This window comes from Octopus bimaculoides, chromosome 24, assembly GCF_046866305.1.
Source record: "Octopus bimaculoides isolate indiv1 chromosome 24, ASM4686630v1, whole genome shotgun sequence".
Classification (NCBI taxonomy): domain Eukaryota; kingdom Metazoa; phylum Mollusca; class Cephalopoda; order Octopoda; family Octopodidae; genus Octopus; species Octopus bimaculoides.
The window spans coordinates 36322519-36342440 of record NC_142951.1 but is presented as its reverse complement, the minus strand read 5'-3'; the positions used below and the strand labels follow the sequence as shown (position 1 = coordinate 36342440).

Genomic DNA, 19922 nt, shown 5'->3' with positions numbered 1-19922 from the left:
CCTAACTTGCTGAAACTGTCATTTTGAGACAGACCTTCGCTTTAGAGTACTTTTTCTTCCGTTTTGCTAACATTAACTGCTGTATTTATATCTATCTATCTATCTATCTATCTATCTATCTGTCTGTCTGTCTGTCTGTCTATCTTTCTGTCATATAATATATATATATATATATATATATATATATATATATATATATATATATATATATATATATGTATATATATAAATATAAGTATATATGAACGTGCATACATACATGTACATATGTATAGAAACACATTTATACATGTATAAATATATATATATATACATACACGCGCGCTCGCACACACATACGCACATACATATGTAAAATAGATATAGATATGTGTATATGCATGTATGTTGACATTTCTAATTAAATTTGTAAATGGATGAGGAAGGGTTAATGGCAGTGACCTTTTCTAGAGTCTCTCAGACAGGTTGGGCTGATGTAGACGGAGTTTGAAATATTTTCATTCACTTTCTAAAATATAACTCAGACGTTTGCAATGACCCATCTGGAGAATTTAAAACCAGTGGAATCCATTGTTCGGGAGGTTCCACAATGTCTGTAATTCCTCACTTCTTTGCTATATAAATGTAAATATTATCGATTTCTTTCCCAGACTCAGTGTCGTCCTTGTAATAGATTGGCCATAACCGATTAGATGGAACCAATGTTTAAGTGTTACTTTATATGTTAACATTAACTTAACTCATTCTCTGATTAGCTGCCAGTCTAACCACGTGTTTATCTCTCTCTATATCTCTGTTATTATATATTTATTTCAAGTTAACTCTTATATGTTCCATCTATTAAAGATGTTAACACTTACTCCTTATCTCTCTATCGATCTCTCGATCGAGCTAACCTTATATTTATTGGATGTTAGCTTTTTAAGACTCCATGCATTAAATGTGTTAACACCGTCTACTAATCGATTTATTTATAGATGCGTACGTCTGTGTGTGCGTATATATATATAAATATATATATATATATATATATATATATATATATATATATATATATATATATATATATATATATATATATATATATATACACATACATATACGTGTGTGCGTATGTATGTATATACGTATGTATATGTATTCATGATTATATATGTATATATGCATATATTGATACATTCATATATATATTTTTACACACACACTCACAAATACGCACATGTATATACACACATATATATTTCAGTTTGTCAACGAAAGGGAAGTGCATCTTCACTGTAGAGTGTATTGATCACTTGATCATTATAGCGTGTGTGTGTGTGTGTCGGTCTGCGTGTGTGTGTGTATATCACGGATCCTTCCGCTAACGAAGATCGATAAAACATATGATTGCATCTTACCAACTTATCTTCGAGTATTTTCTGGACTTCTAATAACACTTGACCAGTCAACTTCTTGCATTCTGTAAACTTTTCCTTCTCGAATTCAATATTGCCTTTGGTCGATGAAACTTTACCATCTGCTGTATATTGAGAGATGTTCTTCAAGGCTAGACCATTTTCTCCGGCAGGCCTTCCTGTGCCACCACCCTCGCCACTGCTGCTAATTACAAATAAATAAAGACGATAAGAAAGAGCCAACGGCAAGCAGCAGAGCACACAATTATATGCACATACACACACACTTTTCTATATGATCACCATATGTTTGTAAATGTGTGTGCGTATGTATGTATATATATCTATATACGAATATATGTATGTATATTATACATTTATATACATTTATAAACATATGTGAGTACGTGTAGGTGTGTGTACGGAATATATGTGTGAGTGTACATTCGTGTGTGTGTGTGTGTGTGATATATATGTATGTGTGTGTGTGTGTGTGTGTGTATAAAGATAGGTGAATGCGTGTAGGTGTCTATACGATATATAGTGTGAATGTACGCGTGCGTGCGTGAAAAATATTTTCCTAACAAATTTTTTTTTTTTTTCAAATTCATAATTGTATTTTATTAAATTTTCAGCAATTATAAAATTTATTATTCATACTGTTATTATTGGTTTTAAATTTTTGCACAATCCGCCAATTTCGGGAGAGGGGTTAAGTCGATTATATCGACTCCAGTACTCAACTGGTATTCATTTTATCGACGTGGCAAGGATGAAAGTTAAAGTCGACCTCGGCAGCATTTGATCTCAGAACGTAAAGCCGGAAGAAATGCCGTTAAGCATTTTTCCGAAGCGATAACGATTCTGCCAGCTCGCCGCATTAATAATAAAATAACAATAATAATAATAATAATAATAATCCTTTCTACTAAAGGCGCAAGGACTGAAAATCTGGGAGAAGGGACGTGTCGATTACATCGAGTCCAGAATTTCAATGGTACTTAATTTTTCGACCCCGAAAGAATAAAAAGCGAAGTCGATCTCGGCGGAATTTGAACTCAGAACATAAAGACGGACGAAATACCGTTAAGCATTTCGCCGGTGTGCTAACGATTGTGCCAGCTCGCTGCCTTGACGATGATGATTATAATAATAATAATAACAATAATAGCAATAATAATAATAACAATAATAACAATAATAGCAATAATAATAATAACAATAATAATAATAATAATAATAATAATAATAATAATAATAATAATAATAATAATAGTAATAGTAATAATAATAATAATAATAATAATAATAATAATAATAATAATAATCTTTAAATCATGTCTCAAACAATAAAATACACATCAAAAGATTCGTTTTCTGAATCGCAAAGTACATCTGAACTCATGCATACAAACAGGCAAGATTAGCGCATGCGCTGTGAAAGAGTACTGTAACAGTATTTACAACAGTAAAGTGTTGCTGTTTCGTGAAACGTGGGTCTGTTGTGATTATCCCTTCACCTCTGTTTTTACGGAAAGGCCTTGTGTATCATTCCAGCTGTAACATTGATCACACTGGGGGGATGTGAGACATACCTTCCAGCAGTCGTAGTGTTTTTAATTCAATAATTTAGTCACACTTTAGATTAGTCGGGTCATTTCCTGACAACATGAGAAACATTTTGTATAGCTGCAGGGATTAGGAAAGAATTGTAACAGTTTCTCTCGCAGAAACAGCTACCAGGTTGGCTGCTTATTTTAGTCTAGTTAATTAGTAGCCCGTCGACAGTTCCATGTAAGAACCGGAAAGATTTGTATCGACCGTTGTTAAGTCTCCAGAGAGGGTGGGGGTGGACACAAGTGAAGTTCAGCATCGGCCACAAATAGTTCAAATGGTTGTTTGCTATTTTAAATACTTAACGTTGACTTGAAGACAGAAACTGGGTTTATGTTTCGCGTTGCAGGTCCTTTATCAAGAATGTGGAGCTTGGTGATGAGGCATATTTACACCGGGTTCACTACATTATTGATTCCTATTATATATCATAGCAGTAATTATACCACATTTACTGCATTCTTCATCAATACTGTAGCAAATATATAGCTAGTAGTCTTGTCTACAATAAAGTTATAACAAAACTAGTATTTTTTTTTTTTTACACTAAAGTCTGGTTTCAACTCTCACTAAGGCGAAATTGGTATTTCCTAGTTCTCGGGTCTCTAAAATAGATGTTCGGAGACTGCATACCTTCGCTAAATCGGATATATCCGGTGTATGGCACCGAGAAAAGAAAACAGAGTACATGTGCACTCAACTGATTCTTGACTTAAGAAGGGCTAAACTTATAATTATAAATAATTAAAATTAATTTGAGGCAATGAGTTTTATATTTGCAAATAAATTATAGAGAAAGGAAATCTGGAAGTATCAGAGTAAAGACCACACAAAGTCACAAACATGTATATACAAATATATATGCGTGTGTGTATGCATATATTATATATATATATATATGTGTGTGTGTGTGTGTGTGTGTGTGTGTGTGTGTGTGTGTGTGTGTATATATATATATATATATATATATGGGAGAATATACAAAAAATAACAACAGACGAGGACAGGTGGTGTAAATAACAAAAGTATATATTAGTATATATATATATATATATATATATATATATATATATATATATAGTTTTAGGGAAAATAACCAATTTTCAAGAACTCATCGATGAAAATCCACTATCACATATAGAAAAATTAATAATTAAAAGCACAATAAATGAGTATAATATAAAGTTTCCCTAAAACTATATATTTTATATATACTTTATCTATAAGGCTCAATTTAATTTTAATTTTTTATAAATTGATTTTTAATTGAGTTTTTTTACCTGTAATTTTGGATTTTGTCCCTAATATTATTATTATTATATATATATATATATATATATATATATATATAGAGAGAGAGAGAGAGAGAGAGAGAGAGAGAGAAATCGATAGAAAGACATACATGTATGCGTACATGTGTGTGTGTGTGTGTGTGTGTGTGTGTGTGTGTGTGTGTGTGTGTGTGTGTGTGTGTTTTCTTCTGTTTAGAAGATTCCAGATAGCTCTCAAGATTACACGTGTTAATCAACTGAAGTATAAATGAATAGAAACGAAATAATTATTTTCGCATCAAGTGAATTCGATAATAATTATCAACTGATAATGTTGCTAATTATTTTAACAGGAGGTCGACCAGTCTGTTATGGATGATGGGTACCATATCTTATTGATCGAGTTATTAACGCGAAAATATACGATATCGCTTGGTTCATTTCCGCACACATATTTCGTACCTACTCAGCTGTGTGTGTGTGTGTGTGTGTGTGTGTGTGTGTGTGTGTGTGTGTGTGTGTGTGCGTATAGACAGATAAATAGATAGATAAATAAATGGATAGATAGATATTCGTACGCTCACACACACACTTACACAAACACATACACAAACACACACACATGCACACTTTGTTGTTTGTGATATTTCATGCGATAATTCTGAAGCTGCGGTGGAGAAATGTTTGCGAAATGGAAGACAAAGTCTGAGATACTGAAGACATGCCAGATGACGACTGGAGTGAGAGAACCGAGACATACTAAGGACGGAGAACCAATATGACTGAGCCAAGTGTGTGGAGGAAAGTGGACAATATCTGGTTCTTGGAAGGGAGCAGATATGGCGGTTTAGGGTTAAGGAGCTGAAAGGAGGAATATGCTTAGGTTTATGTTTAAGTCATTTAGACGTATACATGTCTGTGAATGTAAAAGTTTCTGAAATAATGAAATAAAACCTCTTGAATTAAAAAAGAAGGTATTTTTTTTTAGTTTGTAACAAATAATTTAAGTCATTAAAGTGAAGTTATCTTAGCGTATTACCTAAAAATTGATAATTTATAAAATAATTTATTTTTGGTGATAAAGTCATTAAAATTTCTAAGTTATTAAGTAGCTATTTAAATTTCATTTTGTTTAATAAGATATCTGCAAAATTTGTACTTTAATTAAAATTTTAATTAAAATTAATTAGGGGTAAATCTTAATTATTTCACAGTCTTATATCAGTTTTAGCCGGAGGAAACAACGGAGTTCTGAAACGATAAAGAAAAAGGATAAAAAAAAAGGTATTCAGAGTTTATTATAAGTGAAATTAATAATGGTGGCCCAGGAGGAACAACTAATTTTGTGATGTGGTAGCTTTAGAAATATCTCTGGCAGTTAATATGCAAGGAGTTTTCGTTGACTGACCTAAAGTAATAGGTATATACTATGAGAGCTCACTTTAGTTTACCACTAAAACTCCAGCTGAAGGGTTTGGTGTTGAGACTTGAGGTAGCGCAGGTGTGGCTGTGTGGAAAGAAGCTTGCTTCACAACCACATAGTTCCGGGTTCAGTCACACCGTGTAGCACCTTGGGCGAGTGTCTTCCACTATAACCTCGAGCCTACCAAAGTCTTATGAGTGGATCTGGTAGATGGAAACTGAAAGAAGCCCATCGAGTGTGTATATATATATATATATATATACAGATACGATGGTATTGTTTCGAACGCAGAGTTAGAACAACAAAAACACTGGGTAAATTATCCTTACAAAGAGGAAAAATTTAACAACCAGACATGGGATACGAACCCACATCTGCTAAAGACTAAATTTAACTGTTTTACCACTAAGCCAAACCGCCGGATAACAAATTCACCGCTGAATTTAGACGCTAAATACTTCAGCTTTATGATTGTTGGCAAATGTTTCTGCCTTGCAACGGTCCTTTAACCAGTGTTTCTGCTGTTCTGACGGCAATATCATCTTATTTGTATTCTAAAATACACATTTTCCTCGCTTTTAATAAAACAACAAATATTCGTTTACATTTATATACATCTGTATATTTATATGTGTGTGGGGGAGGAGGTGTCTGTGTTTGTACTCCCATCACCGCTTGACGACCGGTGTTGATGTGTTTACGTCCCCGTAGCATGACGGTTCGGCAAAGGACACTGATGATATAAGTACTAGGCTTAAAAAGAGTCCTGGAGTCGATTCGATCCAATAAAACCCTTCAAGAGTCATTTGACTGCGGCCATGCTGGATCACCGCATTTAGTCGAACAAATCGACCCCAGGACTTATTCTTTGTCAGCCTAGTACTTATGTTATCGGTCTTTTTTGCCGAACCGTAAAGTTACGGGGACGTAAATACATCAGCATCGGTTGTCAAGCGATGGTGTGGGGACAAATACAGACAGACAAACATACATATACATTTATATATATGTATATGTATATATATATATATATATATATATATATATATATATATATATATATATATATATATATATATATATATATATGAACAATATGCTTATATACAAACTATAAATGCTATGTGTATATATATTGCTAAAAAAACCTTACTATTTCTATATAAACCATATAGGAATAAACTAGATTTAGAAAGTTAAGAATTCAGAAGATTAATAATTGCAATTATTGATTTTACTGAAAAAAAAAGGGGGAAAAACCGAAAAATAGAATTCTAATGAAGTGATTGTGTCAAATAATATTAAACTGCATTTGGTAAGTGGAAAATATATTTTGTTGTCGCAAAGAATATTTGATAGAAATTTCAGTATATATCAATGGTAATGTAGCGAAGTCAGTTAAACGGGGGGGGGGTGTATTTTTAGACAGATAGATAATTAGACAGATGAACACTTATAACACACACACATGTATACACACAAACGTGGTATATATATATATATATATATATATATATATATATATATATATATATATATATGTGTGTGTGTGTGTATGTATATATGCATGTGTAGATATGTGTGTATGTGTATGTAAGTGTGTATGTATGTGCGTAGGTATGTATATGTACGTATGTGTGTATGTATGTACGTATGTATGTACGTATGTATGTGTGCATGCATATGTGTGAATATTGAGTCTGTAGGAAGTTATTGTAGATCGGATATATGAAACCGAGGTGGTGGGGAAGAGTTATTTTAAGGTTTTTAATTTTCAAAAATAAAATATAAAAACTCGGAATATCATCAATAATTAAGATAATTTAAATGTAAAAACAAACAATTTTCTATTGAAGCAAAGATATTATTTACTAAAATAAAGAACATGTAAATAAAGAATGAGTTATGAAATTAAAAGGAATCGCGAGAAGACGGCGTAGAATGGAATATAAATAAATATATAAATATTCATTGGGTGACTTTAATATGGAATAAATATAAAATAAGATATCGAAGGAGGTTAGAAGGTTAGCTATGATGTGGAAAATAACTTCAATTACAAAAGCATTCAAAGATATTAATATAAACGATGCATATCTTAACATAATATTATCCTTGACAGGGTTGTGTTATGTCATCTAGAATTAATGTGTAGATGTCTATGAAGCAGATGATGTCACTGAGAGCCATTTGGTGAATATTAGATATACAGGGAAAGAATCGAATTTGAAGTTTTGTGAAAAAAGAATCCATCGGAGAATAGAAGCCAGATTATAGATTATTAGAATGTAATAGGAAACAGGAATCAAAAAGAGAGAGGAAGAAAACAGATATCACACACACACACACACACACACACACACACACACACACACACACACACACACACGCACGCACACACATTTGTGTGTATATATAGATATGAAGAGGAAAAGAGATGTGTATATATTTGCATAACTACTGGTAGAGCCAGAATAGATTCGAACTTCTGTATGCCTATAAATTATATGGAAGTAGATAACTATATGCTAATAAATATACATCTGTAGGGGTGTATATATATATATATATATATATATATATATATATATATATATATATATATATATATATATATATATATATATACGCAGACATCCATACTTTTCGGTACACTGTAATCCGGCATCTACAATAAACTGCAACCTCTTAATCAATAAACTCGACTCTATTACATTAAATACCCTGGGAACATAAGTTGACGAGGATGAGATTTTAACCCCGACCATCAAATGCCGTAATTAAGTATTATAAGGTTTAATTGTTCGTCAGTTTACCGATTCGATGTTCTACTGTCTATAGTACATAGTTTCATATTAACCTATTTAATGTTAAAGCATAGTACACAAGTTAACCGCAGATGGCCGTTATCCGTTCTGCTTACATGCTGTTGTGATGATATATCGATAATTTTATAACATTATATCGATAATTCTACAACACTGGTCTCAAAACCTTGTTACAGTGTCACACAAACAATTAATGTGCAAATCCAATAAGACAGGAAATTATGTGAAACCTTGTCGACATTTACAATACAGGAACATGGAACCATAGCATTGTATAAAACCAAATCTACGAAATAGTTTTAAAGAAAACATCCTAAAAATAATTCTATTACCGTTATTTGACATTTTTATAGTATCATGTTTTTGCCATCCAACACCACATGCAACATCAAACAGCCATAAAATAACGTGAAACTTGCTGCAAAATAAAGATAAATATGCCACAGCAGGGTCAAACACTGCACGCGTCAGAGTCAAATGTCCTCAGGATCACATGAAACACCGTACAAACAGATTTCCAACGCCCTCCTACGAAACAACTGACGCCATGTCCAACACAATCACTTCAAAGACCTCACACATAACATCAAACAACGGAACACCATTAAAAAGCCATCAAAATATCATCAAACATGAACGTCGGAAATCCAGACAATCTAAACAATCAAACATTAAACTGAAACAGCAAAGGATGAGTGTGAATAGGTGGCGTTGCAATCTCTAGCTCTGCTATATTAACACTCTATTCACTACAATTTAATTCGCTACAATTTCTAAACTTGGAGTATTTTTCGAATTTCTTGGACTTCTGTCTCTAAAACTATTTTTGTTTGTTTTTTGTTGTGTTTGGTGGGGTGGTGTTCTCTTTTAGGTGGATTCTACCCAGAAATGGACGCCGTTATTATGTCAAGAGGCACTCGTGCGTAGTTAACCATGAAACCTTTATTTCATTCAGTATTTTCAACATTCCCATACGCCTGGTATTAGTCATGTAAGAAATCTTTGCGAATTCAGTTCTAGTTTAACCACATCTTTACATCCTTCGGGCCTCACCTGTTTACGAATATTTATTAAATCGTTCGAGATGTAACATTCTGCTTTTACACGTAACAATAAAAAAACGGGAAAAAATAAGAACAAATGTGGAGAAATAACAACTTTCTAACTCAGTTCACCAGAAAGAAATTTCAAATTCACTGTCAGCGGATAACGTCATTGAATTAAATATTCAATATCGCAGAATTACATTTAATGTTGTAAGTTAGCAGATGTTTGAAACTTCGTTAAACTGATGTGTATTGCGGGCGAAGAATGACTGGCAAATGTAAAAACGGTACAAGTGCGACGTAGAAAATGTTACGCCTTAAACTGAGCCAACGAGGAAATCTCCAGCATGATAGAAATAGCAACCAAATCTGTCTCAAAATGGACCTTCCTGTCTTAGGAGCATAACAAACGTCCAAGAAGGTAATGTAAAAAGTATTACACAATTCTTGAATAAAAGATGAGATGGTCATCAGTGGAATGGCTTTGATTTATAGGTCTGTAGAATCAAAGATTGACCTGGGTTTAAAGAACATCAGAAATGACAATGAAGGTTACATCATTTAATGTAGCCCTGGATACACTATGCCTTGAATACAGACAGGATGGTCGCATCTGGAATGTCTTTTGATCATATGCCAACTGAACTGTAGCCAACAAAAACAGCAAAGGCAGGTGGATGGACACATTAGCTGATGTATTCCTAGATACACTATGTCTGAAAAAAGGAGTATGGCTACATTTGGAATTTTACCATATACAATGGAGTTTAATACTAACAGCAACAACAACAACAACAACAACGACAAAGACAACAACTGCACTGAAATGAAAATCGTTTTCCAGTTTAGTGGCAACAAGATGGAGGCATGCTAAGAGAGTGTAAAACATGCTACATGCAGAGATCACGAGATTTGCTGTTGTAAAACGAAACAACCAGAGACCAGCAGCAGCAGCAGCAGCAGCAGCAACAGCAACATGAGCAGTGTCACTAATAGAACAACAACAACAGCAACAACAATAACAACAACAGAGTGCAATGACTGAAGTTGAAATGTGCAAAACGAGACAAGAGAGAGAGAGAGAGAGAGAGAGAGAGAGAGAGAGAGAGATGATAAAATGTCTACCTCATACGAGATCCGAACGACATACTAGCACTGAGTGGCGGCAAGGCAAGGGGTGAGGTGGTCGGTGCCGAGGTACAGGAAAGCCACTTCTTTAAAGAAGGTCTGTCGCTGGAGTTGAGATAGGCGGCGCCAGCGGTTGTATAGTATCGGTTGGAGCCTGTCGGTGTGAACGGAACATTTCTATTGGCTGGGTTGGCTCTTGAAGGAGATGGAAAGGGTGAGTCTGGACTGGAGGTGGCAGAGACGGCGTTCAATGGAGGTGTGATTGCTGAATAGTAAGATGGCGGTTTCGGAAGGGATGTCGTTGATAATGGCGGCGATGATAATATCGGTGTCGATGTCGATGAAAATGTCAACGGGCTTAGAATGGTTTTTGTTGTTGTGGTTGTTGTTGCTGTTTGTGTTGGTTGTGATTGAGGTTGTGGTGATTTTGCACTTGTGGTAGCTGAAATGACGGCAGTCGGTGTTGTTATGGCTGTTGTGGTTGCTGCTGATGATGATAATGTTGCCGTTCCTGTTATTGTTGCAGACGATGGTGATGATGATAATGATGATGACGACGTTAACGACATTCCCAGGCCACCCCGCCCTGTCCCACCTCCGCCAACTCCGAATCCTACTCTGTTGCCAGTGGTTATCGTCGGAGTTATAAAGTCATCGTAAGAGGAGGTCCGATACTCTTCTAAGGAACTCGATCGGAGGGTCTCCGGTGCTGCCCTGTTGCGGCCGATTAGCGAACTAAATTTCTTTCCAGAGAACGACGAAGACGTTGAGATCGGAGAGAAGGCAGAAGAGGCATTGTTGGATGATAGGAAAGACCCAGTGTAGGGAGACGATCTCATCACCAGGGTCGAGGGATCATTTAATTCTGTGTAGGGTTGCAATATTCCAGAATGTTCACTTTCAGAAAAGGACGTCCCGGAAACAAAACAAGGCGAAGACGGTTCAAACCCAGCACTCGGATTTTGTACATAATCAGAAATGTTTGTCGGGGTATTGTATAAACTTCTGTGAGATTGGTAATGATGTTGCTGTTGCTGTTGTTGAGCCAATTCAAGGGGAAGGTTTCGAGATTCATCGATATCGATCAGATGGTCGGATTCTTCAATAAGAATTGCTGTACTTGATTGGTGTTGTTGTTGCTGTTGCTGTTGCTGCTGTTGTTGTTGTTGAAATAATTCAGCGGAGGGCGACGGTGGAGTTGTCGGCGGTGAGGTTAAAGATATCTGGGGCAATGTTTTCGAAGACAACTTCGGTGTCGTGGCTGATCTGCCAAAGCCAGCCACGCTGAGAAGGCGACTAAACCCACCGCCACCACCGCCACCCCCAGTCGACCGTCCACTGCAGTGATCGGCAATACCACTATCACTGCTACTACTACTACTTCTACTACTAATCTTTTGAACAGTAGTAGTAGCAGTAGTAGTTGTTGTTGTACTAGTAGCAGTTTTAGCAGTAGATGGAGTTGAACTGGTGCTGGAACTCGAGACCAGACGGTTGCGTTCCATTGTGGTGCTGTGACTCTGTTGGCCGTCGTTTCGTTCACCCTGTGACGGTTGCCTCGTCGTTTCTAAAAACGGTGAATCCGAATCACTTGTGTCCGGTTTCACTGCGGAATATTTAGTGGCCTGCGAAAATTTCCGTGGATGTATAATGCTGGATAAACGCGTGCTCAGCGAAATCTTGCGGTTGTCTCCCTCCGACGCCACACTACAGGGACCAGTTTTAAAACCTGAACCGCTCGGTTGTTTTTTGTTAAGGGAGGGGCCACTATTGTATTTCTCTCCGCTTCGGCCTTCATCTTTGGCCGACTGTAAATGCCTCACAGCTTGTTTTCTTTTGCTCGTTTCCGGAGACGATGAACAACTTGACGACAAATCAGACGTTTTCGTCCTTTCCACTGGCCTCAGTGTAACATTACAAGATCCGCTGCGGCTCACCTTATGCGAGAAAATTTTCGACCATGTTCCGTGAAGCATTTTCTGCAACCGAGCATCTACAGAGGGCGCTCCTGTTGCAGATGAATGTCCTCTGATTTCTCCGCCTCCACCGCTCCTCTTATTTCTATCTACCCCACTGCCACCCACATCATCATCATCATCACCATTTCCACTATTTTCAGCAGCGGAAGTGGCAGTTTCCGGTGAAGAACATGTCGCTTTTCTTCTTCCGAACTGGAAGTTTCTCATCTTTCTCGATAAAGATCCCCTTTTAGACTTTGAATTGGTACGGTTTTTCAAAATGCTACGTTCCGAATTCGACATTTTAAAACTCCGACCTGTTTTAGCCGGTTCCACCTGCAGATTATTTGGTGAAGGGCTTTTAGCTTTTGTTCCGGGCATCGATTCCGGATCAGACATTTTTTTGTTATGAGCTTCGATCTCTTTCAGTCTTTTTTCTCCATATTCCCTGATAATCAACTAAAAGTTGGTTTGAATTTGTTGTTTTGGTTATAGATTATTATTGTTGTTGGTGTTGTTGTTAACGAGATAAGTATTTTGGTGTATTTATAAGGATGGAGTATTTTAAATGATATTGGTATGTGTGTGTGTGTGTGTGTGTGTGTGTGTGTGTGTGTTTTCAAAAGTAAATATATTTTATTCAAAATTAGGAAATAGAATATCGATTGTTTATTTGTATGATTATTATTATCAGTAGTAGTAGTAGGAGTAGAGAATGAGAATACAGCAGCCACCAGTGGAAAGTATGAAAATAAAAGAGAAGGAAAAAAGAGAATAAGAAAAGACATAAAGAAAGGAAAAAAAAACAGACAAAAATAACAACAAAAAAACTTCCGTTGGTAAATTTTCTATTTTTTTCTTTTCTTTTTCATGAAATTAATATTTCATATCGAACTGACTATTTTCATGTGAATTTCTCTTTACTTCACTCACCGTTGATGTATTTATATATATATATATATATATATATATATATATATATATATTATTATTATTATTATTATTATTATCAGTAGTAGTATGTACACAACAAATATATATATATATGTATAAATATATCCATATATATATATATATATATATATATGAATATAAATATATGTAAATACACACGCACACGCAAACTTAGGTTCTATGAAATCGTTCAGCCAACGGATGCACGCAGACACATACATAGTCAAACACACGCACATACACGTATGGGTGTGACTCTTTCTCTCTCTCTTTCTCTCTCTCTGTATATATATATATATATATATATATATATATATATATGAATGTATGTATGTATATACACATATATACATAGAAGCTTACACATATCTAGCATTATGAAAGATGTTTTATACACCGTGGACCAGATTTGGTTCCCGCTTTTAAAAACGACTAATGGTTGAAGAGCTGAAAAACGGAGAGGCAATAATTTAAAGCCGTCCTGAAATATATATATATATATATATGAATATTTGTGTCTTACACATATTTTCATATATATATTCTTGGTTTTCACTGTAGAACTGAGGAAAATGGTTGATGTAAGAAAGTGTGACAAACTGAACATCGTCGAATGAAACAATTTTGTTTCTTATGAAAATGAAATAAGACCGAACTGTTGCAAGGCGGTAACTTACTGATCATACATATTTAAAATTCAATAATGGCAACTCATTTGGTGATGTAAAATTAAAGACAAGAGTAAATATTAATATTGTTCAAAATATACACCTGGAGGTGGAGTTCCATGCGTTAAAAGAAAGAGAACTCAATGCAAAACCAAAGATATAGTTAAATGTAAAATAAGGAAATATACATTTAGACAGAATCAATATGGATATTTTAAACAACTCATACACATATAATTGTATGTATGTGTATGACTGTGTATATAATACATATGTGTATGCGGAGTATATTACATGAGAATAATTCATTACAGATGGCCATGTGTTTCGCTCTAGAAGTGATGTCGAGTAAATGGGGGAATTTGGTTCAGTAGATGGAATTTATAATTAAAAACTGAATGGTATATCTGAACCTGAATATTCTAGAAATAGATAGTACGGATAGAGTAGTTATATATTATATTGACTCAAGATGAAGGACAGTGTCAAGAGATGGGGAAGATTGGCGAGAAAGAGAGGACTAGAACTGGAACCAGAGCATTGATGGATCTTTAATTATTCACAAATAGCAGCAGCAGCAGTAGTAGTAGTAGTAGTAGTAGTAGTAGTAGTAGTAGTAGTAGTAGTAGTAGTATATGGAGAGGTTTCAGGGAGAAGGTATAAGAAGGAAGGTGGTGGGGTTGTAGCTGTGTTTTAAAGGAGGAGAAAGCGTTCAAAAATAAGTTTCACCTGGAAGGAGACGAGGGGAGTGGGGTGGATTCTATTACAAATAACTAAATAAGAAATCACGCACGAGACATCTCTAATTTCGATTATGAACATTAATTATGTAAATAAATATCAAGTTTGTAAAGACGTAATCGTATGAAGGATGCGTATAATAGGATGGGAAGGGAGAGGGGGAGAGGGATGCTGTTTGGGTGAGTTGAAGAGATCAGCTGTGATGGTAATACTTTGATGTATATGGAAGGGAAGAAGGGATATAGAGGGAGAGTAAGAAGAAGAAGAAGAAGAAGAAGAAGAAGAAGAAGAAGAAGAAGAAGAAGAAGAAGAAGAAGAAGAAGAAGAAGGGGAGGAAAAGGAAAAGAAGAAAATAAAAAGCAGAAGGGAAGGAGGAGAGGCATAGAAGGAGGAGGAGGCAATTAGAAAATCTAGTGAAGCAGTTTTGTATAATTAGGCGAAAGAAGTGGAAAGAACTAAATTAGAAAATCGACAAATAGGGAAAAGGGAAGGGAGAGGAGAAGAAGAAAGAGAAAAGCAGGAGTGGGAAGCGTGAGCCTGGGGTTGTAGAAAGTATTTGATTGAAGAGCGAGGTTTGTGAAAAGAAAATAAACAGAGAAATAAAAGACGTTTAGAGAAAATACTAGGTAGAAATAGAGAGTCAAATAATAGGGAGTCAAATGATAGGGAGTCAAACTATAGGGAGTAGGCAAGAAAACGGCTGGGTGTGACAAGAATGGTAAGGACATGAAACAGAGTGGAATTTTAGTTAAACTATGAAGTTTATCCTTTTATTCTTGTTTTAGTCATCTGACTGCGGCTATGCTGGAGATCGACTTATCTTTTAAGCCCGGTACTTACTCTACCACATTAAATGTTCATATGAATATTTAATGTGGTTTTAGAGTCAAGTTTTGGCTGCTATATCTAGCATGGTGGTATCTTTTGGATACCCTTATTTATAATTTTAATAATAATAATAATTATATATATATATATATATATATATATATATATATATATATATAATCGTGATACAACAATGCACCAATGCACCAGTTTCAGTCTACCATATCGATGGGGCCGAGGCTATAGTAGAAGACACTTGCTCAAGGTGCCACGCATTAGAATCGAACCCAGAATCATGTAGTTGGGAAGCAAGCTTCCTACCACACTGCCAGGGCCGGCGAAAGAATGAGTTATATAACATTTATGGCAAAGCTGAGTAAGAAGGATTTCGAAAATATGGAAGTAAGGTAGAGAATATGTGGGTTTAATGGACAATAACAATAGGAGTAACTAATTAAATAATTTTAATTAACAAGGAAATGGCTGTAAAAGTAATTAATAGGTTAGTGAAAGAAATTAATTGTAGCATAATAATAGAGAGAAATATATTTAGTAAAATGAAGTGTATAGAGGGGTGGGTGGTCATGGAAGAGCGAGGGTAGTAATAGAGGAAGGGGAGGGGATGGAAGGGTCAAGGGTGGTAAGAGGGGACGAGTGGTAGTAGCCGGAAGGGAGTGAGAAGAGAAAGTGTGGCATTAGAGGGGGAGGAAGGGTTATAGAACGGAAGAGGAAGCGACAGAGGGGTACGGGTGATAAGATAGGGGAGAGGGTGGTTATAGAGTGAAGGACTGGTAACAGAAGGGAGGGGAAATAATCAAGGGAAGGGGGTCTGTGAACACCTTGATCCTGTTTCGTCTCCCTCACATGGAGGTGGGCCATTAATGGGTGAGGAGTTTGGAGCAACGTCAAAGGAAGAGCTTGCTCAAAGATTCAGTGCAAACCAGGAATCGAAACTACAACCTCTTTGAGTCAGAATAAGAAATGCTCACGTTGAATGGTCTGGGGGTTATTAAAGGCGGAATCACAACACACACACACACGCACACACGCACAAAGTATTTTGGTAAATTACAAATATATGTGTTCACATAGGAAAATTTTATGTTGTTCGTTAGAAACATGTATATACACATATACATAAAGATAAATGCAAACACTCGATCACATATATATATTCATATATGTATATATATATATATATATATATATATATATATATATATGCATGTATATGTATATATATATACATGTATATATATATATATATATACATATATATATATAAATATATATATATATATATATATATATATATATACATATATAGGTATATATATATATATATATCCAAATGCATACACATATGCACACATCTATTGCGAAACACACACACACACACACACACACACACACACACACACACACACACACAACTACATAACCGCAAAAACACTCTAACACATATCCAGTAAAATCCACGTTACCAACACCAAGTTTAATATATTGTAGACGAAAGATTTCTCGACGAAAATAACTGTGATTGGTCGGGAATGTTTTGGCATTATTGATACAGATATAGCGTTGTCTAATTAAAACTTATCTGTCTTGATTAATTAATGTCATCGTGTAGGTCATATTAATTGGGCTAGTGTATACTACAGGTAACGCCGTGGTATATACCATATTACGTGTATGTATGTTTATAGTTAATGACACAGTGTTGACCACACCAAGTGTAGTTGTGTCTGCTACTGTTTTATGGAGTTTGATATAAATGTAATATAAAACATTTGCTCTGATATTCCGTTTTAATAACAACAATGTCTCTTTTATGTTTGATTTTATTGCTGTTGTCATCAGAGATCAATATATGCTGGTTAGGTCTACAGTCACAATATTTGCAATCAATATTTGCAGAGTTGATACGTAAAAATATGTTAGACTGGTAAATGGCAAAATGACGTTTCGGAGTAAAATCATTCATTATCACTGTCGTCGTCGTCGTCGTCGTCGTCGTCGGTGGCGGCGGCGGCTTCATCTCGTAACCGGATGTTTATTTTCCTTTGCTTTAATGCTTCCTTTATGGTGATGCTATTGATGACTCTGTAGACCAATTCTTATATAGAACCCTTCCGAGACACCTGACTGAACCTGGAACCATGTGATTGGCAAGCAAGCTTCTTACCACACAGCCACGCACCTTCACAAGTGGCGCTGAATTGCAAAGTCCTCGTCACTTTATGATGTGCTGGTTGGTTCGAAGCTTAACAGCTGAGAATTTGGTTGGAAGAGAACAGCTTTCTGATAGAAATGAAGGTGAGTGTTCGACAGCAACAATAACACGATGCTGTTTACCTAAGATAGCTACCATCCTATCTAAGATATATCATATGTACGCAGATGTACGCAACATCAGATTTAAGATAGCTGCCATCATATCTAAGCTACAATATTTATGCCAAATAATCATATTTTAATTGTGTATATCTGTGGAATTTTTGTGTTCTTGGAAATAAAATAATTATAATCAGATTTCTTTCTTGAAAGTGTTGTTTCGACATGAAATAAAGTATCTAAAAAAGCAGAATTACTTTAAAATCGTATATTTTATAAAAGAAAAATTATTGAACTAAAAAAGTATAAAGTCAGAGTTAAAACATAAAATAATTTCCATTAATGTAATGTTAAGATGTTGGTTTCTGATTTGGTCTATATATAGTTGCTGAAACAGCTCTAAAACTATTGTCCTTGTCCAAATAATAATAATAATAATAATAATAATAATAATAATAATAATAGTCTGCACTTATTGTTAGCCTGTTTTTTCATTATTTTGTTCTGAGTAAGTATTGATCCTGTACAGCTAGAATCAGTTTCTGCTTTTAGCTGACAGCCTTTTATAAGAACAGAGAACAAAATGGACATCAATAATAACTGCTGGGAGTTTTTATAGTGTTTATATCTGAACTATTGACAGGATGTGGGGCCTTATTCCCTCACTGTCTCTTTAGAGCTTCTCGTGGAAAGATTCCGAGTTTTCTGGCCCTGAAGATTACGGCAGAAATATGGACAGATAATATATAAGAGGATCAATATAAAGGGACTCTTATCTGACACCCATACACGCACATATATATAAATACAAACACACACACACAGATATGTGCTTTAATCATTTTTTTTTGACATACATGACTCTTTCCTTCTCTCTTTCTCTCTCTCTCTCTCTCTCTCTCTCTCTCTCTCCTCCCCTCATATGCTCTCTAGTAACTTTCTATCCTTCCCTTGATTACTTGATTATACCCTCTCTACACAACACCCGTCGTTTTATGCCTCAGTTGAATATTTTATATTTATAGCCGTACGAATACATGATGTATGAAATTGCTGGGAAAACGCTGTGCAGCATTTTATTCGGTTCTCTACGTTTTGAGTTCAAATCCCGTAAAGGTCAACTTTGTCTTTCATCCTTATTGCCAGGGCAAAACGTGAATGCCAAGAATCCACTTAAGTAGCCACATGAGAGTCACAGCAAGACAACCGTAAATTGCCAAAAAAGAAGCTCTTTGTGACAGAACAATTCCATTTATGCAAAGAGGAATGTTACATATCTCTGCATCTCTGGAAACATTGAGGATTTCTTCATATTTATTCTCAAAACTACAGCAAGATGTAGCCATTGTTGATAACTGCGTGACATCTCCTCCATTGGTCAAGCTGCATATAATGGAATTGTTAATTATTTGGTATCTTTTAGACGTGCAGGGTTCAAATACCGATGAGGCCAACCTTACCTTTCAGTCTTCCTAGTTCGATGAAAATCAAGTACCAGTCATGTACTGGAGCCTATTCAACCAACAGTTCATACCTTTAAAAAATCACTAACCTGGTATCGATGTGAGAAATGATTAATAATAATAGTAGTAGTAGTAGTAGTAAGAGGAGGAGGAGGAGGAGTTGTAGTAGTAGTAGTAGTAGTAGTAGTAGTTGTAGTAGTAGTAGTAAGAGGAGGAGGAGGAGGAGACAGCAGCAGCAGCAGAAGGAGTAGTAGTAGAAGTAGTAGTAG

General features: G+C 35.3%; 1 protein-coding gene across 5 annotated transcripts in view; it reads right to left on the bottom strand.

Moving 5' to 3' along the window:
- Positions 1-19922, bottom strand: part of LOC106869076 (uncharacterized) — a 277337-nt gene that overhangs the window by 10505 nt on the left and 246910 nt on the right. For 3 of the 5 annotated variants that reach the window (XM_089341271.1, XM_089341274.1, XM_089341272.1), the window contains 2 exons: positions 10705-13124; positions 1401-1602 (listed from right to left, as the gene is read on the bottom strand). In XM_089341271.1, coding sequence (XP_089197397.1) covers positions 1401-1602; positions 10705-13124 — 2622 coding nt within the window. The remainder of the gene's footprint in view (positions 1-1400; positions 1603-10704; positions 13125-19922) is intronic. The other 2 variants (XM_089341273.1, XM_089341275.1) reach the window with 1 other exon arrangement.